Source organism: Balaenoptera musculus, chromosome 6 (genome assembly GCF_009873245.2).
Source record: "Balaenoptera musculus isolate JJ_BM4_2016_0621 chromosome 6, mBalMus1.pri.v3, whole genome shotgun sequence".
Lineage (NCBI taxonomy): Eukaryota > Metazoa > Chordata > Mammalia > Artiodactyla > Balaenopteridae > Balaenoptera > Balaenoptera musculus.
Window position 1 is genome coordinate 75,542,645 of NC_045790.1, and position 26,826 is coordinate 75,569,470.

General features: G+C 42.9%; 1 protein-coding gene across 7 annotated transcripts in view; it reads left to right on the forward strand.

Moving 5' to 3' along the window:
* Positions 1 to 349: 349 nt before the first annotated feature.
* TLE4 (TLE family member 4, transcriptional corepressor) overlaps positions 350 to 26,826 on the forward strand; it is a 147,171-nt gene continuing 120,694 nt past the window's right edge. For 4 of the 7 annotated variants that reach the window (XM_036855873.1, XM_036855879.1, XM_036855874.1 and 1 more), the window contains exons 1-4: positions 350 to 1,254; positions 2,086 to 2,183; positions 3,259 to 3,322; positions 4,520 to 4,564. In XM_036855873.1, coding sequence (XP_036711768.1) covers positions 1,210 to 1,254; positions 2,086 to 2,183; positions 3,259 to 3,322; positions 4,520 to 4,564 — 252 coding nt within the window. In that variant the 5' untranslated portion in view covers positions 350 to 1,209. Of the gene's footprint in view, positions 1,255 to 1,726; positions 1,781 to 2,085; positions 2,184 to 3,258; positions 3,323 to 4,519; positions 4,565 to 26,826 lie in introns of those variants that run through there. The other 3 variants (XM_036855875.1, XM_036855876.1, XM_036855878.1) reach the window with 1 other exon arrangement.

A 26,826-nucleotide genomic window follows, 5' to 3' on the forward strand; every position in this document is an offset into this window, starting at 1 on the left:
CCCACGTGGGTTCCAGCCCGGCTGGCTCCTCCCCGCTAGCTCGCCATTTGTCAGCAATGAAATGATGGGCAGTAACACAGAACGGCGATTAATGTTCAGCCATCTCTGATTGGTTGCTGGAGACGCCCACTGCGCCGGGGTGGGCGGGGCGCTTGAAGATCGCCCCAGAGCGGTCGCGTGGCCGGCCGGTGGTTGTAGTCAATCTGGCCGAATCCTCAGCCGCGGTCGCCGGGGGTGGACTACATCTCCCGGGATGCTCCGCGGTCCCTCCACGGACGGTTGTGAATATGTATCAGAATGTTAATGATTAGCCGCTGCTAAATTTGGTCAAAGAAGTCACCTACACAGAGCGTGTTGTTAGAGCTGTTCTGAGCGGGTGTTTGAGCTGTTGGCTGCTTTCTTTCCCCTCTCTCACACACTTGTATATTATTTTGAGGTGCTGTTCGCAGAGTTTGAAAGGAGAGAGAATTAAAAAAAAAGCCGCAAGCGTTCCACTCTCTTTTATTTTTATAATCCCCTTCAATTTGGGGTTAAAAAAAAAGACGAGAAAACAGGAAGGAAGAAAAATAAGGAAATGAGATGTGGTAAAAGAAGCTAAAAGGTGCCTTTTTAAAGATCGTTGCTGTGAGGTGAAAAAAAATCTCCAGAGAAACCAAAAAGCACCGCCGAGACCTCTTCCGAACCAAAGGAGTTTGTGTTTGCTTTTAGGAAAGAAGAGAGAGATCATTCATTTGGAGGAATAACAACCAATTAAAAGGCAAATAAAAAAAGTTTGGAGTGGGACGCCGAGCGAGCCAGCGAGCCAGCGAGCGAGCGGGTGGCGCTGCCGGCGGGCGCTGGGGCGCGGAGCTCGCACTTTCCCCGCCCGGGTGAGCGGCGCGACCGCGGCGCCGGGCTCGGCGGGCACGCCTCGGCGGAGCGAACGTCGGAGCGTTGCCGCGGGAGACGCGCGCCGGACAATGCCCGCGGCGGGCCAGTGACGCCCGCGGGGAATGCGGAGCGGCCCGGCTTCCCGCACCCAGCCGCCGCCGCCGCGCGTTTCTGCCGCCCGCGTCACGCGAGACCCGGCGGGGGCCGGGACCGCTCGAGCCGCCCCTCGGACCCGGCCGGCCGCCTCCGCCACCGCCGCCTCCGCCTCCTCCTTCTCGGGGCCATTAAAGCCAATGAGCCGCGCGCCTCTGCCCAGCGCAGCCAACTAAATCGGTTTGGATGATTCGCGACCTGAGCAAGATGTACCCGCAGACCAGACACCCGGTGAGTGCGGGCGGCGGGGGCGCTGGCTCGCCCGGCGCCGGGGGATTCTCCGCGTCGCCTTCTGCGCGCCGAGTTGTGTCTTTGGCCGGAGGGGCGTGGAGGTCGGCCCGAACCCCGCGCCCCGCTCGCGGAGTCGCCCGCCACTCCTCCGCCTCCACTCCTCCCGGGCACTGGGGCACTTTCGGAGAGGGGGTGCGGAGAAGCAATTGAGTTGTAGCCATTTTCTTATTGTTGTCTTTGAAGCCCCTGGAAGCCGCGCGGAGCCGTTCGCCGTCCCCGCGCCGCGACTCCTGGAGGAGGGGTGGCGAGCGATGGAGGAGGCGCGACTCCGTGCCGGGGCGGGGAGGGCGCCCTCGGCGGCGGCGCGGCGGGTCCGGCGGCGGCTCGGGAGTGCGGGACGCCGGCCCCTCGCGCCGCGGGCCCCGGGGATCAGCGAGCCAGCCGGCCAACCGTGCCCCCTCCCCCGACCTGTCCGCGGCCCGACGCCATGGCGCGCGTCCCCCCGACGGGCCAGTTTCGATTCCGGGTGGGGAGACAGTGGGCGAGGCGCGCCGGCTCCTGGGTGCCCGCCGTTGACGTGGGAGGGGAGCGGGGTCTCGAACTTGTGGGGTCCGGGGCGGGCACGGGGACGCGGGGGCCCGGGGCTAGCCCGCAAGCGGCTTCCGCCGGGCTGTGCGGCCGGGGGAGGGGGCGGGAGGAGAGTTTTAATCGCTCTTTGCCTGCCTGCGCCATGACCCCCCTCCTCCTCCCCCAGCGCCGCGTGGTTTTCTCTCCATCTCTCCGCCTCGCCTGTGCTGTGGGCTAATCAAATATTTTATTGTTGTTTCTTAGGCACCGCATCAGCCTGCTCAACCCTTTAAATTTACAATTTCCGAGTCCTGTGATCGGATTAAGGAAGAGTTTCAGTTTTTACAGGCTCAATACCACAGGTAACGATATTGACTTTAGCTGATCCTCCTATTTGCTTAGCTCTTGTCTTCCCCCCACATACACACACAGCCCCCCTCCTTTTTTTTTTTTGTTTTGGCCACCACAAAGGTATTATCGTTTTTCCTTGTGGGCAGAAAGGGCAAGTCAAGGCCTCTTTTCCTCAGGCAGGTGTAAAGAAATTAAGCGTTTCCTCCTTTTCCTGTAAATTAAAAAAAAAAAAGGCCGAGCAATCGAAACTGGGGAGACTTGGAAAACGCTGAGGCCAAACTTTCGATATTGATTTATTGGGGCCAGGAGAATGGAAGGTTGGGAAGGTTCTGGGGCCTTTTGACTTCCTTGGTTCTTTATTACAACGGGCTTGATTCCTTCTTTCTTCTTTCTGCCCTTCCGCTGAAATACCAAGAGCCCAGAGCCGTGGGAAGTCGCCAAGTGGGCGATTTCATTACTTTTATGCTGAAAAGATGTTTTCGTCTTAAGAGACAATCATTAGACCTTAGAGTGCCTTTGAAATATTTTTCTTTCGCTGGATTTTCAATGACGTGTAATTCTTACTTCATAAATGCCGGAACCAAAACAAGGCACTGAACCCCATCTACGCCTTGCCCCTGGGTGGTGGTATTCAACTTGTCTCTGTGTTTTGGAGGGAAGAAAATAAGATATCTTTCATAAGACATGCTTGATTCATATTTTTATTAATCTCTTCGTGGAACATTAAAGAAAAAAACTTCTTTGACATTTTGGGGGACTTATTAGTGTTTGGAGATGTAGACATTATTGATGTTTATTTCCTCGTTCTTAAGTGAATTTAGTGAATATTCATTTCTGGATGAGATTATGGAGTTAAATTGGCCAGAGGGTTTTTTCTTAAAACAAACAAAAACCCCACATTTGATCCTTGTTGAAAGGGCAAGCCCAGGCTGGTTCCACTCACTGCCTGTTTTTCAGTAATGAGGGTGGTATTTAAGATAGTTGATTTGGCGTTTTGTAGGTGATGATTTAGAGGAGGGAGTGTGTCTTCGAAAGATGTTAAGTCAAGGTCTGCGTTATACTTAGATTTCCTTATTTCTTGAACAGCCTGAAGCTGGAATGTGAGAAACTTGCCAGTGAGAAGACAGAGATGCAGCGGCATTATGTGATGGTAAGAAAACTGTATCACAGATTCAAAGTGCCTATTAGTTTGGGCTACCGAAAACAAGAATATGTCCAGATTGCTACAGGCTGCAGGATAGAGCGCAGTCACAGTGCTAGCGCAGTTAAAGTTGTGGGAATGTGACCATTAGCAACCTGTAATTCCAGGATGTGTTAACTTGCCTCTGACAACCAGCTTTGATTTGAATTTTCAAAAACTTTAGCTGCGTGGGGTATAATTTTCTGTGCTTTGTTTTTACAGATTGAAAAAACAACCACCTGATTTACATTTTGTTTAGTCACAGGCAGAATGTTTTTGTGTTAGTGGTTTTCTTTGTTGTTTTATTGCTCTCGCTCCAAACAATTTTAACCAGATAATTTTTCAGTAAACTGTTAAAATTTTAATGCATTTTATTTCTTTTAAAGAATGATGGGTAAGGAAAGACACCAGACATCTTTTCAAATTTTCCCTCCCTCCTCCTCCTGCCGCTCTGTATGTTCCTAGTGTGTGTATTTGTGTGTTTTCAATTTCTATAGTGTTACGTTGGTTTGAGGAGTGTTGTAGTCTCCTGTATAACCGATTTGTTCTGCCAGAATTTCTGTAATGCCAGTTATACTATATGTTTAAAACATTCAGATCTGCTTTTTCAGAAGTATTACCAAGTGTATTCTTACGTTTGTTCATAAAGGCTCCAGAGTAACTCATTCATTTCCTATCAAGCCTTTTTCCTTTGAATGCATGAACATGAACAGTATGCTAAAAATGAGAAACGGAAGTCTGAAGTAGCATCACCTTTTTGAACAGTTCTTGTCAAAGCATCAGCATTTGTATGAGACACATTGTTTTTGTTATTTATTTGCCCGCTGTGCCTAGGAATTGGAGTCCATAGGGTACCAAATTTTCATCAGACCTTTGTGAGTCATCTGCTTGTGATGTATAAAGACCACTGGAGATGTTAAGAGTGCTATGTTTGAACTTGATTTTCTTAGTTTTGTGAGTTATTGTCTTAGATTCTGTGTGTTAAGGTGGCTTCTAGTTTATTAGGCTAAAGATAGCGGTAGAGTGTTCTTCCTGATGTAGCAGCATTAATAGGATGGATATTTTGGTTTAGGTGAGGCTTTAATGTTTGCTTGGGGACTTTTTGAACAAACTAGGGAGATTGTTTGATGAAAGGCATGAGATTAATTGCTTTTCCTTCTTTGACAGTATTATGAGATGTCCTATGGGTTGAATATAGAAATGCACAAGCAGGTAAGCTATCATTTCTTTATAAGCATTTTAAATGACAGTAATACTGTGCACTTTAGAAAGGAAATTGTATGCTTTGCAGTTTTATTCTGCACATTTTTTGTGGCCACCTGTATTTTACAAGACCATGTACTGGAGAGAATGCTATTTTTTTAGGTGCGGTTCCCCATCTTTTTTGCGTATTATCCGCATTTTAATCATTTAAGAATGTGATATAAAGTGTCTGAATGCATATTAAACTTTGTACACTTTCAAAAGCAGGATGCTAAAGTTTTAAAATATGTTTTTTTCTTTTGAAAGAATTAATTTATGTATTTTGGGCATTGCAAACTTGTCTTATGAAAGCTTTTTTTGGAAAATAGTAAGAAGTAAAATTGTAAATTGTGTGGAGCTTTCCTTGGATTGGTGTGAAAGAATGGATAGAGGGTGAGCTGGGAGGATCAAAATGAAATCTGTGGAGCTACAAAAGAAATTGATGTAAATTCCTTGTACTGGTCCCCTGAGGCTACTTACTTGGGTTTTACCAGGAACTGTAACTGTTCCTTCCAGAATTTGTACAGAGTACATGAGCCTGATAGGAGGATGTGATAAAGTTCAACACTGGGTCTTGGGTCTTGAAGTCTAGCAGTTAGTTCAGCCCAAAGAAAAAAAAAAGAAAGAAAGAAAAAAGATAATGATTAGTCAGAAAGCGTTGAGAGGTATGACTGAACCAGACTTTTTTTTTTGCAGGAGACTGAATAAAATGGTTTGGTTTAAGTTTCCTAGAAAGAAAAATAGCATATATGTATAAATATTGTTTGGCAATAATAATCCCACTAGGAGGCATTTATTTTTAGTCATCTAGTGAAAGTGCTTCAGATCTGTCTTATCAACCATTTCAGGATAGTTGTGTTTATGTGTTTACCTGCTGGGAAAAGATGAGGGAAAGCTTAGTGCTTTTCATCTCTTATTTATACTCATGGTGGATGTCATTACCTTCTAAGTTTAAAAAATATGAAATGATCACATATTATTAGGCTCTTACTACTTATGGATTCCTTTTTGGATATGGTTAATTATCACATACGCGAAACATACTCAGATCTTTAAAAGATGACAATTAGACAGTAAAAGCTATCAGATAGACAGTATTTGAAAACAAAAAGTTGGGAAAAAAAAAAAAAGAGTCGTCACACTGAAGACTTCATTTCAGATACTTTTTTTTACTTCATGTACTATTTGGTTATGTCAGTATTAACATTATAGTATCATTTGCCGTGTGTTAAAATTCTTATTTTGGCATCCTTGCCATTTCTGTTTAGATAAGTAATGTAAATACCTCCTGCTTAAACAAAATCCATCAAACTTATGGATGGGCTCCCCTTAGCTCTACCTTATAGGAATAAATTACATGAGAGATATTGTTTGTTAATTATCCTCAATACATGTCATTTTAGGTCTGGATCTTGTACATGTCTTTTTTTTTTTTTGTCTTCATCTACCACCCAGTACTAATTAGTGTCTTTTTAAAGATTGGACCAGATGATTAATGTCCCTTTATTTCTTCTCCTGTATCTTATTATTTACCATAACCACTTAGTTTCCAGATCTCTTTATACTGTTTACAGTTCTCAGAGACACAGAGCTTGTATGTATTTCTTTTAGGGGGCAGGGGGCGGTATGTGAGATCCCTTAATTTTACACATTTTATACTTCTGTAATTCTGTCATCTTCTTGTCCAGCTGGCCTCAAATGCCATCCATTTGAAATTGAGAATGGAGTACATTTTCCCTTTTTTTCTCTTGCTTTTAAATTCAATCATATCAAGAATCCTGAGGGCAGTTTATCACATTATGAAATACAGACAGCCCTGCAAACCACCTACTTATTATATTTTCTTTCTTTCCCCCCTTAAGCACAGAGGCATATCTGTCTTTATTTGTTTTCCTAGGCAGACAGCCTTGGTTCCTCTTGGCCTCTCTTCCAGATGCACTTGCTGGATACCCTCATAATGGAAAGCAGCAATAATGCAGAGAAGTTGCCCTGCGGCATAATTGGGCCTAGTTCTCAAGATCGGGTTAGGCTTATTCACTTATTAGATTTGTGTCTCTGAAGGATTCAAGAGTAGGAGTCCCCGGAGTCCTTGGAAGTACCCTAGTAATTGGTGGCCCTGATATTTGAAACCTTTGTATATTTTTTGGTTAATGCTTCTGTTCTTGGCTGCTGCCAGCCACAGAGTATTTATTTTTAGAGAAATTTTTCATTGGAACAGAAAATGATGGCTGTGATGGAGTCATGACTCTGTGACTTAGCAAATTGATAAAAGGACAGAAGCACACAGCAGTGACAAGCAGGCTGGCGGGGGGGGGGGGGTCTAGTATTATGGTCCCTCCCCTTTCTGTATGATACCCGTCAGTCACCCTGTGCTGGTTCTGTTAGAGGACTATAAAGTGAAACCTATGGGGAATTTGTCATTCTGAAATGAAAGCTAATGTAATTAGTACCAATTAAAGTACATTCAGTAAATTGGATTTAATCTTAATTAAGCCTGCATAATTTGCCAATTTTTAACAATTATGTTTGAGAACATAATTAATTTAAATTTTGGTAACTGAGTAAATAGCATTAGTCTGGTAGAATTAGTTGATTTTTTTTTTTAAAGGGGAACTCAGTGACATGACACGGAATTAGAGCATAAAATATGAATATAATTTCTGGTAATCTTTAGTAGGATCGATAGAGCTGAGCAGATAAAGCTGGGAAAAAACCCAGAAAGGTTAAAGTGGAGTGTTCTAGGCTATAAAGTGAATTAATGCTTTGCCACTGTCTTAAGTTCTAGCATGAAAGTGAAGATGACAAATGGGACATGGTTAGAAATGGCACGTGTTTCATTGTGATATCTTCATAATGGAATTTTTTAAAATGAAAGAACATTGGCCTTTATTCCTTGAGGATATCCCTAAGTTGGGTTTTTTTGTTTTTTGTTTTGGATGGGACAGGTGGCCCGTGGTTTAGTTGTTACTTTTTTTTTTTTTTTTCCCCCTCTGCTGATTGTTCTTTATAAATACAGTGTGGCTTCTAAATGGGTCAGTGACCGTGGGCAGAACAGGGTGATGCATGCAGTTGATAACATTGCTAAGTGCTGCTTGTTCCCATCCTTCACTCGTAATGCTGTAATTAAAGAAGACTGCCCTGATTTAATTTGATTTAATCTGGCAGCGGCAGTTACCACTTTAAAAAGTGAATATTGGATGTAGATTAGGAACAATGGGTATGTAAATTCGACCTATAAGTGTATATATACAATTATTATTTTTTTTCAAATCAGAGCAAGAGAACTCCAGTTTCACTACAAGCCATGTAAATTTTATTATGAGACTTGGGCCACAACCGTTTGAGTGCTGCTAAAATATTAATTGAATAGAAATGAAAGGGCCTTGCCAACTGACAGGATATCATAATCATAGCCTCTCTGGTCGATGGTAAATGATGATAAATGACATTAGGAACCTTTTAGCAAACTGTAATAACTACAAGGAGGGAAGCAGTATGGATTTGCATTATATCTGATACCCTCTAGCACCAAGTGGATTGCCAATACTGCTTGTTTAGCATTTTCTAAGGGCAATAGGATATTGATTTCTGACTTACAAGGAACAGCTCTATTTTCACCATTGAAAAGTATTGCAGGTTGTTCAGAAGAAATTGACTTGAAGAGGCCGACTGCTGCCCATCATGGAGCAAATAAAGCAAAACTGCCGAAGCATGGTGGAGCAGCGAGAGGGGCCCTCAGCAATTTGTTGCTATTAATTTACCATGCTCGACAGCAAATCAATCGGCATCTACTTCATCTGCTGGAGAAAATGCTGTCCAGGGCAGATAAAAGGCTCGGCATGGTGCAGAGAATAGACTGGATTGGCCAAAAGGAGGCTCCAGTTAATGTGTAAATAAGTGAAATCAAGGCCACAGTTGCAGAGGAAGCTGTTGTTAATTAGGTTGGTGCTTTTTCGTGAACTATTTTAGAAAGCAGCCGAGGATTTGGAGAGTAAAAAGAGATTTATTGAGGTTGAAGTAATATACGACTGGCATGGCATTCCAGCCTTGAGTGTACTTGATTCTAGGGTGCAGTAAATTTATTTGGGGACAGTGCTTGCAGTGGAAGTCAATTTGTTTAGAGTTGTGTTTAGACCAGATTTCCCATAAGAAAACTTTTTTTTGGAGCATTACTAATTTCTTACACATCTCTTGTCTTAGATTGTGTATGCTTGGATATGGAGGAGTAGATGTAGGAGTAGGTGTTTGAGAATATAGGCAAAAAGGTGACTGTGGTATTCTTAGGCAGTGACTATTTTTTTCAGGAATGGATGTGATTGAACTCTTGTGTGATAATGAAAAGTGAATTATCGAAGGTGGGAAGTTCTAGCTGAAAGTAACTAATAAACCAGTGAAAATTCTGCTGACAGAACTTTCTTTTGCTGTATAAAATTAGGAAATAATAATCTAGAGGGGCTGAACAGTGGTGGACACTGCTGGACTGGAAATTCTCAAAGAGAGATTACAAGTGAAATCTTGATGATTGTGCAAAAAACTCCAGATACAGTTAGAGCGTGGGGAGGGGGTTGTGTTTTTTTATTTGTTTTTCATTAAGGTTTAAAGCCACCTTTTCTAATTTAAGATTACTTATCCTTCAGTAGTATTCTGTAATTAACCAAATGGAGGTTATTGGTGGTAAATTTTCCCCTGCCTCTCTGATTTGAACATTTTGGGATGAGGGCCAACTTAAGTCCTATTTTTTAAGTCTAGATATATGTAGATTTTAATTAATTTTTTTCCAAAACAGAGGTTCTGGCATTCGGACAGTGGATACCAAGGGGCAGTGGCTTGGGCGGGACCCATGGAGCTGTCATTTTACATGTCACAGGACCTTCAAGAGAAGTAGATCTGGAGGAGGAAATTTAACCTGTCAGGGCGTGGGCATAATTAGGGTCACTTTCTGGATCACATGGGTTTCCCCTTTTTCTCTTCTTCCATGTTGGGTTCTTAATTTTCTTTCTGAGGTTTTATAGACTACCTGAAGATTTTTCACCTGAAGCAGTGTTTGTTGAGTGGAATTGGCATTTCCTCTCAGTGGACGTAAATGTTTATTACATATCTGGGTTGTGCTTACCACTGATCTGGGCCCATTGCCAAAATTCTGTAATTCTCACAAAGACCCTAAGAAAGGGATTACATCCCATCAAAGGATGATTAAACAGAATCAGATCTGCGCAAGGTGATACAGTTATTAGGTAGTGGATTCAGGACTTCAGATGAATTTGCCTGGGAGGGTGTTTGCTGGGAGATGGGTCTGCCCTGGGTTGGAGATTCAGGCCCCAGCTCATTTCTGGAGTGGAGAGCCCCTGGGAGGCTGGGCTAGTGCTTCGGTTTGTCCTTGAACCACTGAACTTCAGGCTTATACCCAGACCCCTGCAGCTCTGCCTAGAGTCAGGGCCAGAAGGCTTGGCCTGGACTCTCTCTGCATCCATACTGCTTTCAGTGGGTAAGAGGGCGAGGGTTGCTGTCTCTTGGAGTCTCCCACAAACGGGGTGAGGAGAGCTGCTTGTTTATCAAGATGAGTTTACTTCCTCCCTGGGTAACCTATTTCTCATTTGTTTACAAACTTGCTTTTCCATTTAACCTTTATCTTTTCCTTGTGGCTTTTAAAACTGCCTGAGGACAACGGGGCTGTTTGTTAATCACCATCTTGTGGGTTTTTGAAGGGGGAAGCTGGGAGGGGAAAATGTGATGTTTTGTGGCCTCTTTGTAGTTCAGAAAGAGGTTCTTAGATGCAGGAAATTGCACACAACTCAAACTTTTAAATGAAGGCAAATGTTTTGCTTATACTGTTAAAAGACTTTCTTTGCAGCATTCAAACAAAAGGGATATTTCCTTTCTCACTGCCCCTTAATCCCTACTGGATATTGCTTATTTTTGTTTAGCTTATTTTATTTGCTGGGCAAAATTCTTTGTATCCTGAATAATATCATTTTGAGCCAGGTTAGACTAGTGGACTGAGGGATAAGATGCATCTTTTTAGGTGCAGTTCCAGCCTCGGTGAAGCCGAGATGGCGCAGGCACTGGCCCATTGTTCTCACATTCTTCGTTTTGTCTTTCCTAGAATTTTACTTCTTTTTTTTTTTTTAACTTTTTCTTTTTGTACTATAGAATAGATAAAGTCAATTGGGAATTAAATGTTTCAAATGTGTACTGGGAAGTAATTTGTGTTTGTTTTTAGTGAGAACAGTTTTATTTGACATGACTGGATAGACAGGCTTAACACTCCAGGACAGTAATATATTTGATGGCTGCAGAGCCGGTGAAAAGGATGTGATTTTTAGAAGGTATTTTTCCTTGATCCCTCCCCATACCTCCTCTTAAAAAACTCTAGCTCTTTAGCTGCGGTGGCGGATCCAGTGGTCCTGTGGCTAAGTTACGATCAGTTTTGTGAGCTGGGCTGTGGGAGAAAAGCTGGAGGCAGCACGTGTAGGTGTGGGCAACTGAGTAATTTATACTGATAATGATGGGTTGCGAGACTTAGGACTTGACTTGTTCAGAGGAAGTTCACTGCAAACAGAGCTCACCAAATTACTCACTCTAAGGGGGACGGGCCTGAGAACTTCTGGTCAGAAGCGAAAATTAGAGTCGTTGTGACTCTGCCTTAGCAACAGCTGTCAGTGGTAGCTGCTTTCTATCTGTAAAGAGGGATTTAGCTGGCATTCATCAACGCAAATCTGTATGCCCTCTCTGTTTTCGTTGGCCTTGACCCAGCGTTTATGCCAAGCTTTTGCTGTTTCTCTACCACTGAGCCCACCTTTCCTCAGAGAGCTGCCGTGTGTGACAGTACTCTGTCCAGGGGGACAAAGGGAAGGTGTGGGTTTTCTTAGCTGGTTTGTCAAAGAAGCGGAAGAAAAATACCCGCGGACACCTCTCAGGTCCTCTGCTGTCTGGTGCATGGGTCACTTTGTCATCATTTTTGAGGATTTTACCCACAGATACTTCACGGTTGTACTGTGGAGGGAGTTTCTGTGATGCACGGACAGAAAGCTGGCTGCTCTGCTGGGCTCCACACAAAACCTGGCCAGCCCGCTGCGTCTCAGCCCCGGCAGCTTAGGCATGAGAGGCTGAGGCAAGGAAGGTGGATATTGACTTTCTGGTTTCCTAGCAAGCTTATTTCACTTAATTGTTATTATTCTAATTAGGATTCTGTTCTTATTTTCTACATATGTATTCTGCTTCTGAAGGTCTGTGGGTTATTTTGGTTAAAGAATTTGAGAATGCAAGGAAATATAACTGGAAAGAATTGTAGAAATTATGAGCACTAGTACCCTGTAACACCCTTTCTTTACAGAGAGCTTAAGGCGTTTTATATGTTCTCCTTAATCTTCCTGGTGTTCCTGTAGAGCAAGTAGCAAGCTTGGATCCGTGTATTTATTTAAATAGCTTCTGTCAGTGGAGTGCCCGACAGTTTGCCAAGCAGTGTCATTCCACTGCCCTCCTTGAACAGATGACACCGAGGCTTAAGGGCTTAAGAGACTAGCCCAGTGTCACGGTACAGGAGGATCAGCCTGCGGGTGGGGAGACCAGGGTTCACGCGGGTCAGCGGACACCCGAGGTGGCACAGCGAGAGTTGTTGGCAGAAAAGGAAACAGTAGGTTTCTTGACTTCACTTCCAGGGCTCCCTTCACTGACCGCGCTGTTTCCAATCAGCAAATAGTGCGCCTGTTTCTGGGATGTCCTCGGCTGCATGCAACACGAGACGATGGGGACGCTCCCGGCCGTCCAAGAAGTGTTAGAGTGTCACTCTAGCTAGAGACCTGATCTGGATGTTTGTGTGCGAGCACAGAGCCTCCCTCTCCTCCCTGCTATCCTTCCAGAGTCCAGGCCCCGCCGAAAGGGAGGCTTGGGATCACAAATTAAAATACAGAGCCTGGATCCACTTGGAGCAGAGCGCTTAATGAAACTGGCTGTTTCTGCATTCCTAAAGTATACTGTGCAAACACTAGATGTGAACTTGTTTCTTGCCAGTCTCCTCTCTCCCACTAGAAGGTAAGGCTCTGTGGGAACAGGGGTGTTTATTGTTCTCTGCTGTGTCCCCAGTGCTGAGAACTGCCTGTCACACAGTAGGTGGTCATGAAATATTTGGTCAGTGAGGGAATCCCTGCATTCAGATCGAGCTAGCCAAGAATATGCGCGATTTAATATTTTTAAGGGCATATTGTGGTTGTAGGATAACAAACGCTGAGCTTCCAAGCCTCGTTAGGCCTGTGGTGCCTACTTGTTAAATTTGTGGAAAAATGACAAGTGGAAAGACAAAGTAAAAGCAACTGAGCTCAGTTTGCTTTTCAGGAGTGAGTTAGGCTAGTTAAAGTAGAATATATGTGTTTTAGCATGTGGAATTTGCCTTCTTAAAGATGAAAACATGAATCTTTCCTAACTGAATTTAAAATTCAGTTTGGATATCACTCTATCACTAGTCGCTGTGTATCTGAAGAATTCTTTTACTATTAATAGGTCTGTGTACATGTGGTTAGAGTGAGTGTGGGGAGATATTGATCTTAGCCATACTGTGGTGTGTTTAGCTAACTTCTTTCCAAATCAGTAAAAATGCAGGCTTCTGGTTCTTTTCAAGGGACAAGGAACTTTGAATATATCTTAGTTTTTTTATTGGTGGAGATGGTACCGTGTCGTTACAAGAGTAGTAATCATAACAGTAAGTGATTTTAGAGAGCTTGCTGTGCAGATAATATTTTACTTATTCTCACAATAACCTTATGAGGTTATTACTGTGTATTATTATTTCCATTTTGTATATGAGGAGGCTGAGACACATAGAAATTAAGTAAGTTCTGTCAATTCTCCAGACATTTCAGATGCTGTGTTTGGAATACTCTGCTACTTCCCCCAAAGTACTTGACTGAGTCAGGAGATTCAGGTTCTAGTTCTGACCTCGCCAGTAACCAGTTGTGTGTTATTGCTGAGTACCTTAACTTCTCAAGACTGTACTTTTCTCAGCTTAAAATTGGAGTGTAAGTGAACACTGAGATCTCTTTTAGTTCCTTTGGTCTAAAATGACCATTTGGTTTTGGTTATTTTCTATGACCCAATGAACAGAAGTGAGACTTCTTTTTAGTCTCAGAAAGTCCCTTTTAACACCTATTTTCAGAGTTGTTTTTTTTTTTTTTGTTGTTCACGCCGTGGTTGTCGGGATCTTAGTTCCCTGACTAGGGATAGAACCTGGCCCCGGCAGTGACAGCGATGAGTCCTAACCACTGGACCACCAGGGAATTCCCAAAAATTATATGTATTTTATAGGTATATAATATAATTCCAGTGCTGCTTTAAAGTGATTAGTTTTTATGTTTTTCATTTGGCATATATAGTGTTAAAAAATTTAATCATACAACTTCTGAAATAACATGAATTATAATGTGATCCAGTAATTTTCTCCCAAAGTGTTAAGGGGGGGGGGTGTATATGTAGTAGTTTATTACCTGTTGTGTAATTAGCTCCTGGGATTAGTTACCCTTCCAGAATCCAGTGCCGATGTCAGTTTCTTTAGCTAAGGTTTACCCTGATGACACTGCAGGCCTGTAAACTGGCTTACAATGAACTTGAGATCTTAAGTCCTTGGGTTTCTCACATTGTCCTTTACTTAGAGAAGGTTTGGACTTTTCAACTTGGTTTATAATAAGTTAACTGTAATTAAATAAAAGAAGGGGGAAATGTATAATCTTGACCTTTGATGAATCAAGGACATAGTAGAGATCAGTAGTGATCATAGTAGAGATCATAGTAGAGATCCATCACTAAGGTATAAGCTCCAAAAGAGAAGAATGTGTTGTGTTACTCCTGTATTTCTGGCATCTGAAACAATCTTTGGAACTAAACAGAGGAAACGCTGGAGCAACTGAAGGGATGCTTTAATGTTTCATTGCACTGCATTTCCTGTAGTAGAGTGTCAACCACCAGTATATAAGCTTTGTTTCTGAGCTCTTAGGCAGGACTCTTAGGAAGAGTAACGATGGCCTCGATAGGCAATCCGAGGTTAGGAGTTCTCATTGCAGTTCTGCCACAGGCCCTTGAGCTGGCAGTTGGGCAGTTTTAAAATTTAGGATTGGATTCATCTCCAGATGAATGGAGGTCCAGATGGGGGGGTCCTTGGCTGGGTTTTAAAGTATCCACAAAGTCCTTGAACTTATATCCAAAATTGTATGCCTTATTCTGTGGGAGAAGAGTTCATAGCACTCATTGATCCAGTGAGGAAACCTGGACCCAAATGGAGGAGTTTGGGAACTATTTCTCTAGAGCAGTGGTGTCAAACAGGGCAGTTCCTTTCTCCCAAGGACATTTGACAGTATCTGCAGATATCTCTGGTTGTCACAACTCAGAGGTGCTACTGGCATCTAATGGGTAGAGGCCAAGCATCAGCCTTGTTTGGCTTCTAGTTAATTACATAACTTTGAGAGAACCTGTCAAACCATACTTGTATTTTCACCTTTTCTTATGCTGTTCTTATGATGATTAGCAAAGTAGGGTTGTTGGTGGTGGGTTCTTATTTCAGGTTCAGAATGAGGGTGTTACATGATCTTCTGTAATCATCTTTTTCATTGGAAATTTCTTGTTTTAAGTGAGGCCCATTTGTCTTGGCTACCCATTGAGGGTCCCAGAATTAGTCTTAATTCTTTTTTTTTTTTTTTTTAAGTTTTTTTTGATGTGGACCATTTTTAAAGATTTTATTGAATTTGTTACAATACTGCTTCTGTTCTATGTCTTGGTTGTTTGGCGGTGAGGCATGTGGGATCTTAGCTCCCTGACCAGGGATTGAACCCGCATCCCCTGCATTGGAAGGGCGAGGCGAAGTCTTAACCACTGGACCGCTGGGGAAGTCCCAGTCTTACTTCTTAGTTCCTTTCTAGGTAACAGTTTTTCAAAAGTATTGTCCTTCATTAGCCTTCCTTTGTCCATGCTGAACAGTCCCAGTATTTCAGCCATTCTCTGGGATACCTGTTTGGTTATTACCAAGATAGGATAATATCTTGGGCCACCTGAGAATTCAGCATAACACCTTGGCCTGATCTACCCCAGCTGAAAAACCAGGGCAGATCTTGCTACCAAATAGTCCTTCTGCTGTTTCACTTAGCTTCTTGATTAGGTCAAAGTGCATTGTGCTTGTGTTTGTCTAGTCCTGACCACATTGTGATAAACAAAATGGAGTCTTGAGTTTTCTAAGTAGCCTGTGAGCCTACTCACATGGGTTTATTCTATTTTTGAATATTTGGGCACTGTTCAGTGAACATGTTTTATTTGGGATTAATTTTTCCCCTTGCATATTCCATTGTGCCATGCTATGAATGTGGGCGACTGTTCTAAAGGCTTTTGATTTTGGGGAGGATGTAGAACTGTTTGAGAGTTTGGCTTATTACCTCTAAGTATGTCTACCTTGGTTAACCTCAAAAAATATTATAGTTCACCTAAAGTGGCCAATAAAAAACGAGGTGGCATTTCCACAGTTACTCGCTTAAGCAATTTTTGGCCCAGTTGGGGAAGACAGAGTGCATGTTTGGGCTTTTTAATGGAAAAATTGTGTCCTGCACTATTCCAGAGTGTCCTTAAACTTTCTCCTTTATGTACGTTCCAGGAATGTGGAGATGACAGCTCTACTTCCTTGTAAGCCTTCAAAATTTTTTTTAGAAATTGTTTACATTTTTGAGGTTTCAGATTTGGGAGACTGGGTCAGACATAGTACATTTATGTACAACAACCTTTTTAAACGGCAGCTCACTTTCAAATGCTTGATATGGCTGACCTTAGGAAGGAGACCCATTGTTAGGGCATACTTTAACCAGATCTAAGCATAGCCAATAGGATTTTCTTAAAATCTAAGCAAGAATTTAGGATATTTTGCATCAGTGTAGGATGGATATAGAAAAAAATTTGGTAAGATCTTTGTTGGATTTGTATTGTGAGATGGGATTCATGCCAACTTCCCAAGATTTATAAATTCCACTTTTTCTTTGGTATTTGATATTACAGTTTGGGGGCATGCATTTGTCATTTTTGTTTGTTTGTTTGAATCTCGTGCAAAAAATAAACTTTCTAAATCGAAATTTTTAGCTTCTCAAATTGAGATATTTAGAACTAGACCTACAGAGATTAAGATTATAACCTAAAGACTTAAACCTGAAAAAGAACTGAATCCTCATGAGGTTGTTTATTCTTTCTTCACTGGGAGGGTTGCATGGTTAGGAGTTGGTAGTGTTGGATACCTGAGATGGAGGGCAAAGGCTATGGTGGCTTATAATCGTTCATTCAGCAAATGCTAATTGACCTCAGACTTTGTGCAGGGTGCTTTGAGGGTTAGGGAGTTAGGGGAGGTAGAACTCTTGCCTCCATGGATTCTAAGCTTTTAATGGCATTTGGACCAGTGTGAACAGTGCATGGCAGTGTGTGGTGATGGCACACTTGTGACATAGGCAGAAGAGGAGGAGGTGTTTCTGGCTTGGAAGTGATTAAGAATCCTGTTACAGAGGATGTAGGGACATTTTAGCGGGACCTCAGAGGAGGAGGTCTCTTCGGCAGGAAGAAGGGAAAGGGGAGGATTCCAGGTGGAAGGCACAGAGACAGGAAAGTGTTGTCCACGTTCAGGTGGTGGTTACCATTTCCAGCTTGGTTGGTTGATAGAGGAGAGAATGGTTGAGGAGGTGGGTTTGGGAAGCATTATGGAAGGCCTTAAATGCTGGTTCTATTACATGGGCTATTGAGGGAAAGCATAAGGAAGACAGTAGGGCAGAGACTGTGTCGGTTTTGCTTATTTGCTGTATTCTCAGCAAGTAGCATGGGGCCTGGCAGCAAATGTTCAGTAAATGTTGGTTGAAATGATTTGAGTGGAGAGGGACATGAAGGAGAGAGGCTGGGTTGAAGAGGTGACGTGTACTAGAAAGGAGGAACCCAAGTGACCCCCGGTTCATTGAATGAGGGGTGTGGAAATGAACAGAGAAGGGCCTAAAACACTGACCTCTGCAGACTCTCAGAATCAAGGTACCATTAATAGAAAAAGAGACCTTGGAGGGGAAACTTGGTCTTGATTATTCTAGGGGATGAGGTGCCTAGGGAGGAGGAAGAGTGATACGAGGAAGAAGAGGGAAGGACAGGGAGTTTGTTGCTTCTCCCCTGCCTTCATATCAGCACCTTCCCTTCATCTCCTGCCAAATCTGTTTTCTTACCAAGAACTTCAGGTATTCTTTTTCAGCAAGATTTGTATTTGTGCCTTAATTCTATACCCAGACCACAGTGGACTTTGCCAGGCAGCCCTTTGTGGGCAGTGGTTTTAGGAACTTATCATTTTAAGGAAGGTGTTTGACCTTTGTGTCAGTGTATGAGAGAGATTTTCTTCATCATTTTGCTTGATTACTGCCATTACCTTTATATAGATATAATAGTGGGAGTTTGCAAATTATCTGATTTTGGCTTTTTTCCTTTTAAAGTTTTTTTTGACATTAAAAATAGGTACAGAATCCTTTAAATTATTCATCAGCTATGGAAATTCTGCTGCAGTCATTCTCTTCTTCTGTTGCTTTTTATTTTCTATCATTTGGCCAACAACTGTGAATAGGTCAGTGATTCTTTATCCTTTTTGTGCTGAGAAATTTTATGTAAGCACGAGGCTGAGTCTGTAATTGTCTTGAGAAACTACTATATTTCAATAATTACTCCCATTGTCCATTATGTATGAGCTATATACCAAAATTACAATGGATGCTTTAGTCAATGTGAATTACATGTGTGTGGTTAATTTTCTTTTTTTCCTAATGTGAGGCATATTCTGTGTTTTAAACTTTTTCCTCCTTTAAGACACTTGTCTTAAGCTGCTGTAGTTGAGTGAGAACAACAGTGATAGTAAGGAAAGTTAAGTAAACATGAAATTAAAAAGGCCATAGAGTACATTTTGGTAAACCAAAATACTGCTTGGTGGCATAAAGCCACAGATCCATTCCAGAAAAAAAAAAAAAAACATGCGGAAATGTGGTTTTGCTGTCTGTCATGCAGTCTGTTTCAACTGTCAGAAACATACGTTGCTTTATGGGGTATTTTTTTCAAGTCTGACCGCAGCTTTTAATTTCCTTCACTCCACCCACACCTCCCACCTCACCCCCCTGTATCTAGTGCTAATTTATGGGCATTTTGAATGTAATGACACCAACACCAAAAGGGTCAGCAGTTGTGGCAGAAGTTTTTTGTCTTAGGTATGCTAAGTATCACTTCTGTACTTTTGGACACTTTTACCAGAACACAGCAATTGTCCTTGTTTTTGGACTCTTCGATCTAAGTTAAATTGAGATCTTTAAAAGGTGGTTTTGGAATGCTTTTTTCTTTCTTTTTCTTTCCTAAAAAAATAGTATATTCACATTAAAGAGATTTTAGAAAGAAAGAAAGAAAAAGAGTCACCCACAATCCTGCCACTATGACCTAGGCAGAAGCCGAAGGCTGAGTCTTCACTGTGTCCCCACCAATGGTGTTGTGGCTGATGGAGAATTATGCCCCCTGCCACCCCCAGCGTCGGAAAAAACTGGTCAGGGTTCAAGGGGTAATACATAAAATAAACATAAGTATGTTTTGGTTTCATTTAAAAGTATAAAAGTGTAAAAAAGTATATACTAAAATGAAACCTTAGATCTTTAAAATTAGCTTGATTTATTGGTAACTTTACAGTTTCTTCAACTTTTTTTTACGGGCAACACAATCCTAGATATTTTTTAGATCTACTCCTATTTCAGCCACTAACTTCCTGTGATCTTGGTAAATCATCTAACTTTTCTGAGTCAGTTCCTCATCTGTATCCATAAAACAAGGGAATAGAACTGGATCAGTATGTTTTATAAGATGCTGGGTCCCGGGCTCCCCAGCCTGGGGCCTGGGCATCAGTATTTTTCTAAAAGTTCCAGGGGTGATTCTGTTGTGCAGCTGGGTTGAGAACCAGTGAACCAGAGCAGTGCTTCTCAAACTTTGATGTGCCTACAAATCACTGGGGATCATGATAAAATCAGATTGTTGCTGCAAGTCTGGAGTGATACCTGATGTTGTCCATTTTTCATGCCCCATTGATGCCCATGCTTCTGGTCCACTGACCATGTTTTAGTAGCAAGGAGCCAGAGACTCTCCAGAATCTCCAAAATTTCTACCAAATCTGTTATTTTATATTACCATGGTGTAGTTTTTGTAGTACATGGGAGTCTGTGTGCTGTTTGAATGAGACTCTCCACTTAGGATGTCAAGATTGATAGGTAGTGTGGTATCTCTGCGTAACCTCTCTTTGCTTAAGTTCCAGACAAGCATCTTTGGAACAGTTCAGCAGATAGAAGTAATTTTAATGGTATCTTGCTTAGGTAGCCTGGCTGAGCTCCAGCTGATGTTTGGGGGTTGTTTCATTGCTACAGAGATGAGGGGCACTTCTCATTTCTCCCCATCTCTGCTCACTGAGACCCCAGTCTGATAGGTACTTATGCTTTCAAATTCTGGCTCCTTTCTTCTCATCCTTCAATGGCTGCCCTGCTCATATTGCCCTCTAATTCCTGAGCAATATTTTGGGTAAATGGGCAAACAGAATCATGAAGTAGTATATTTTGTTGTAATTTGGTTTCTCATGTTGGCGCATTCCTTGCAGAAAAAGAAACAAGTTAAAGCAAGGAGAACTCCAATTTTGGAGTGTATTTTGTTGTGAAAGATGTGAAAACATTCTTAAGCTGTAACATTTGTCATGCTCTCCTTTAACCCTGTCATTTAGAAATAAGAATACAGTATATAATTGTGGTATTTTATTTTTGTTTGTTGTTGCACAGCGTCAGACTAGGAGGCAGCATGATCTTGTGGGAAGACCCTGTGGCTGGGGTGTCTGCAGAACTGATTTCTAGACCATCACCTACCCCTTACGTAGTTAAGTGTTACTGTGGACACTTGCGTCTCTACACAAACCAGGCAGGGGATCAGGGAATGCTCCACTTATTGGAGCTGTGTTGGAGAGTGCTGTTGCGTTGAGGGAAAATATCTATCACCTAAACTACCAGGCAATGAGAAGTTACAGTTTGTATCGTAGGAATGTTGCTCTGGAGCAGTGCTACTCAATGTGGTCCATGGACTGGGGCAGGTCCGTGCACTGTTTGCTAAAGGTGGGCGTTATGGTAGGGAGCTTGTACCAGACTATATAAATCAATGCACTACTCCCTTCATCAGGAATGTCTTTATTGTTGAAAAAACAAAACTGAGGAACAACAACCAAAAAAACCTATCTAGCTGAAGTAAACAGTAGTTGACTTAATTCTGGCATGAGCCTATTATCTTGCTGATGGATAACAGTGTGGGGACTGACTACTTTCAGTAGCACTGCTTTAGAATCTTTAATCAAAAGGTTTATCAGGGCTTCCCTGGTGGCGCAGTGGTTGAGAGTCTGCCTGCCAATGCAGGGGACACGGGTTCGAGCCCTGGTCTGGGAAGATCCCACATGCCACGGAGCAACTAGGCCCGTGAGCCACAATTACTGAGCCTGCGCGTCTGGAGCCCGTGCTCCGCAACAAGAGAGGCCGTGATAGTGAGAGGCCCGCGCACCGCGATGAAGAGTGGCCCCCACTTGCCGTAACTAGAGAAAGCCCTCGCACAGAAACGAAGACCCAACACAGCCATAAATAAATAAATAAATAAATATATAAATAAATGGATCATCACGTTTAAAAAAAAAAAAAGTTTATCAGGGTTGTTTTATAGATTAGGAATAGACAAATTGAAGTTCATAAAATGAAGGAAAGTGTACCCCCCAAAATAAAAAAGTAAAAGCAAGTTAGGTGAAAGGTAAGATCAAGTTCGACGTGTGTAAAATATTAAGTCAAGGAGTTTGACACAGTCACAAGAAGAAAGCTGAGAGGCACCGCCTTTTGTGTTTTGGTTAATGCAAAACTCGTTTAAATTCTTCTGAGTACTTCTGACTTCTTAATTTAGTAACTTGCTTTAGAGAGAAGTTTTGTTTTTCATTTTCACCATCTTCCTAATAGAAAGAATGTGTTTTCTGTAAGTCTCACTTAACTGTTACCTGTGGCCTTAAATTGCAAGAAGCTTTGAAGTTGAGCCCGACTTCCCCTCTCCCTCTCCTCCTCTGCCCCCAGCCTCCTATTCTTTACTCTTTACTACTGTATATAAAATTTATTGCATCCAGGGCAAGTATCTGTTTACCAAGAAAAGAGGAAGAGAGATCCTTTGCCAGTAGCGAAACATAAATACTGAGAATGTCTTTTCTGGGTCACAGTGCACGAAACTGGAGAAACAGCAAAATTTCTGGGGCCAGGCCTTTGACCTCATTCCTCTTTTCCATCAGTCGGGAGGCACTGTCCTTTATTATTACTGTGCTGGTGAGTCTGTCCTCCCACCCCGCTTTAGATCTGCAGCCCTTCCCCCATGTAGTATAAATTAGTGAGGGATGTCTTCTTAATTGAGAGACAGGAAGAGCCCTAAGCGTCAATCGATACCTAACAATACAGCTACTCAATTTGTAGCACTATCTAATCTCAGTCTGTCTTAAACCAAACTGTACTACTTACCTTAAGGGATTATATTAATAAGTCTACTCTCATAAATATTTCTGCCAGTGGGATGTGGGGCAGCATTATTCTTCCCATTTCATGGTTGTAGAAATGGAGTCCCAAATCACTTAGGGTTTGCTTTAAAGTCATGGTTCCGCTGGATTAGTAATTAGAGTTAACCTGGGATCTGGCACTGCACAGTTTATCATTCACAATATCTGGTGTGCTTTGCAGAATGTTCTGCCACTTAAGTCTGGATTCTTTCCTTGCCTTTCCATAACTGTCCCCCCAAGTAAACCTTGAAATCAGCCTTGTGACGTCCCTATCTTAACGAACGGTAGTGCCATGTCCAAGCTTTACATGTTGGATGGAATCATGGATTCCTTACTTCCTTTCATTGTCCAAATCTGTTGACGTCACAGCATGCTGCTGGTTCTCCGTGTGCAGCCTGTCTCCCTTCCTTGGCCTCCCCATCACTCCCCGTCACTTCCCATCAGACCCTTGTGGTCATGCTGGGATGGCTGTGCTGGCCTCCTGGCTGATTGCCGTGTCTGCAGCCTTTGCCTTCTCTGCTCCCTTATCTGGGCTTATGGGAGCTCTGGGTACACTTCTGTATCTATCTGTATTGGGTCATTCTTCAGGGGCCCTTCTCCACTCCGGGAAATCTAGCCAGTATTTCCAACAAGGCGCTCTCCTCTTCTTCTTTTACCCTTGACCACTCTGCTAAGTAGATGAATCCCCATTTTTTTCTGCAGCCTGGATCTTTCCTCTGAGACCATTGCATGTAACCAAGTGCTCCTTTCCCTTGAATGTCTCACAAGTACTTAAACTCAGCATGTCCCCAGATGACATCCTCCCCCACAAGTCTGCTTGTGGTCCAGAGATCTTTATCTCAGGAAGTGCCAGCAGCATCCACCCGATTTCCCAAGCCAGAAACCCAGAGGGAGGTTGTGATTGCCTTTCCCTCTCGCTTATTAGCCACACCCAGTCAGTCTTCTGGTCTCTTGGAATCTATTCTCAGCTGCTCCTCCAGCTTTCTGATCATGGTGAATGGCTTAACCAGTTTACTCTTCTGTGGCTTTAATATGGGGACAGAAGTCATCCTCTTAAAATTGTTCTACACTTAAGTGAAATATCTGGCCCAGAGGAAACCATCCAGAGGAACGTTAGGTTGCGGAGGATGATACTGATCATGGTCACGAGTGGTACCTTTAGCCACCACATGGTGAGACATGGTGATGACTCTCTCCACGAGGGATCTGGTTGTCTCCTAACTGGCCTGACCTGGTGGAGATAATCCCGGTACGTTGGGTTCTTCTGGATCTGCTTGTTCAGCCTCATCTTGTCCCCTTTCACTTGTCCCGTTTGTAGAATCTGAATGTCCCACGCTGTTGTAGCAGGCTGATCCCTTTTTGGAATGTTCTTGCCCTTTCCCCTGCCACTCTCTCCTTTGTCTAGCAGACTCACTTCACCCTCAGTTACTCAGGGAAACAGTGTCTCCTGTTAAGCATTTAAAAATACCTTGCATTTTGTTTTTTTCAGTGTCTGTCTCATTTGTTAGATTATGGGCTCTATAAATCCTGTCTTGTTCCCCTACTCTTTTCTCAGAGGGTAACATAGTGCCTGGCAGTATAGAGAAAAGTATTGAAAAACTGTGGAGTTAATACGGCTAACATGATGTTGCTCTCTCCCCAGAGCCTCTGTAATGACTTCAGCAAGAAGGGGTTTCTTCCGCTCTCCCCCTTGCATTGCTCGGGCTCCTCTGTGTACCACCTAGGTACCACGTGCTGTCCGTTATTGTGTTTATTTCCATTTAGTCTTCCGCTATACCAGATTATAAAAACTTCAAAGGGTCCAGATTAATTTGGCATTCACCTCTGATTCTACCCTAGCTCCTAGCTTAGAGTCGGAGTGAATGAATGAGCTGATATCTGAAAATGTCTTGTTGAATTTCCTACGTTTGTGGTGCTATGGGAATTCATATTGTTCCTATTCTGAAATTATCTTTCATCCTCCATCTTTCCTCTTGCGGTATGTTTTGTGGTTATAAATCTCTTGTGCCCTTCCACAGCCACTCAAATACAATCAGTGGCAAAAGGGGGTGGAGAGCAGAAATGCCCTGGAGTGTCTTGACCTCCTGTCTGGTATTTATCAGAGCTTTCCTAGGAATTGTCCTTGATAGGTCCTTGCTGCCTTCCAAATAAAGTTCAAGCTCTCTAGTGTGGCATTCAAGACCTTCCACCATATGACCCCTGTGAACCCTTTCTGTCCTTATTTTCCACTGTTTTTTCATTGCATGCATCCTGTGCTCCATCTTAATGGCTTTCAATCCTGCCTGTACCTTAGAATCACCTGGGGAGCTTTAAAATAAAATGCTGACATGTGGGTTCTACCCTTGGAGAGTATGAGTTCATTGGCTTGGGGTGAGGCCTGGGCGTTGGTGTTTGGGAAGGATTCACTACTAATGTTAGTGTAAAGCCAGGGCTGGAAACCATTGACCAGCTCAGTGTTTCCCATGAAATATAATCTCCTCTAAGAGCGTTGAGAAGAAGGGGTTCCATAGTCAGAGAAGTTTGATTAGTACTGCATTTTTATGTACACTTTTTCAAAGATTTATTACATTGTCAATTGAGAGGCTGTGGGATGTCAGCAGCAAAAGAATCGTGTTTAACTTTGTTTAAGCTCTGCGAGGTCATCTGACCAAGGAGCTCTTTATGTATATAATACTTGTTAATGACTCTGCAGAACTTGGTATAGAACCTGCTTTGGGTGATGCTGCTTCCAGCCACATTTCAGCTTTTAAGTCGCTTCTTTATTTGTCTTTCCTTGATCATCTCATCCAAACCAGATCTCCTCTCTGCCCCAGGCTCTTCTCTTCAACCCTCCATTTTATCTTTTTCATAGCACCTTTCAGCATCTGAAATTCCTCTTCATATATGTGTATGTTTGCTTCTGTCTCCTTGCCCCTACAGTGTGAACTCCATGACAGCAGGGACTTGCTCGTCTTGTTCACTCCTGTGTCTCCAATCCCTGTGTCAGCACCTAAAGTAGGCCTGACAGATAGTAGGTGCCTGATAAATATTTGTTGACTGGACAGAAAGGCAGTATTGGGCTTCCCTGGTGGCGCAGTGGTTGAGAATCCGCCTGCCAATGCAGAGAACACGGGTTCGAGCCCTGGTCTGGGAGGATCCCACATGCCGCGGAGCAACTAGGCCCGTGAGCCACAACTACTGAGCCTGCGCGTCTGGAGCCTGTGCTCCACAACAGGAGAGGCCGCGATAGTGAGAGGCCCGCGCACCGCGATGAAGAGTGGCCCCCGCTTGCCGCAACTAGAGGAAGCCCTCACATAGAAACGAAGACCCAACACAGCCAAAATAAATAAATAAATAAATAAATAATAAATAAAAAAAAAAAAAAAAAAGAAAGGCAGTATCATGTTTGTGGTTTTGGCTTTTCCTAAGGTTCACATGTTGAAAATTTTTAAACTGCCTGCACAATAAAAAGCAGCTTGATATACATTTTAAAAGTAACTAGGAATATAGGAGCACAAATAGATGACAGTAGTGTTCCTCACCGTTAAATTTCTCAACTGCCTAATGAAGTATTAAAGAAGGAAACAAGCAGAGGTAGATGTGAGCCTGATGATAGGGAAAATGCTACTATTTTTCTGATTATAGAGAGCTCTTAGTCTGTGGTATGGGATTCCTTTTTTAATTTCTTAAGCAGCCTGTGACAGGCAGCTTCTCCCAGTGTATAGGAGTCGTACCTGTGTGAGTCACTAAAGAGTTTGGGTGAGGAATCAGTGAGTGATAGTGGACTTTTGTGGGGTGTACACTGCACCCATGACAGAAAAACTCCACAGAAACAGGCAAGGAAGTAGTATGTTCTAAGTAAAGGCTTCCTAATTATTAGAACCCTCTTACAGTGAGCGTATTCACACAGGTTTGTCTGGGGTTGTGGGGAGTGGATTTGCGTATCTAAATCCACACGTGGGATCCCATGAGTGTGGTGCTGCAGCGATTCCTGGACCTTGTTTGGAAGGGATTCCAGTGGCATATTCTGCCTAGGGGTCCTCATGCTGTGGCTGTGCCTGTCGCTCCCCAAGCCTGCCACTAAATGTCCAGGTTTTGAGCAGGGTTGATATGCCCGAGCTGGTCTACACTTGAGCTCATGTGTGTAACCCCTGTGACCCACTACACCTGGAATTGTCAGGAATCGCTCTTCCCGTGAGACCTGTGAGGGGTGCTGGTCCCTGGCTAGGGCCTGCTCTTCAGCCGTTACTAATTCACTCTGGAGATCCCGTTGGGGAGATTTATCATGACTCACCATACAAGGTGCCCTCCCAGTGTGCCTTCTAACAAATACCCCAATTCCAGTGGGTCAGGTGATCACAGTCTGGTGAATAATCTTGGGAAGGAGGTTGAGTGGCATCTCCTTTGTATTTCGCAAATGATCTTTTAAAACATACGTCCTGCCATGATTTCAGAATGGAAGCTTTAAGCATTTACTTACCAGTCAAGAATTGTCCAGAGTGGATTTGCATTTGCTTTTGTGGCCCACTGTAATTCCTTATTATTCTTTTTGAGCAGTATGGCATCCTAAATGCTAGAGAAGATGTTGTTGGAGAGGTAAGCAAACCAAATCAGTATAAGCAGGTCTTCTAGACAGGTATTCCTTTATGGG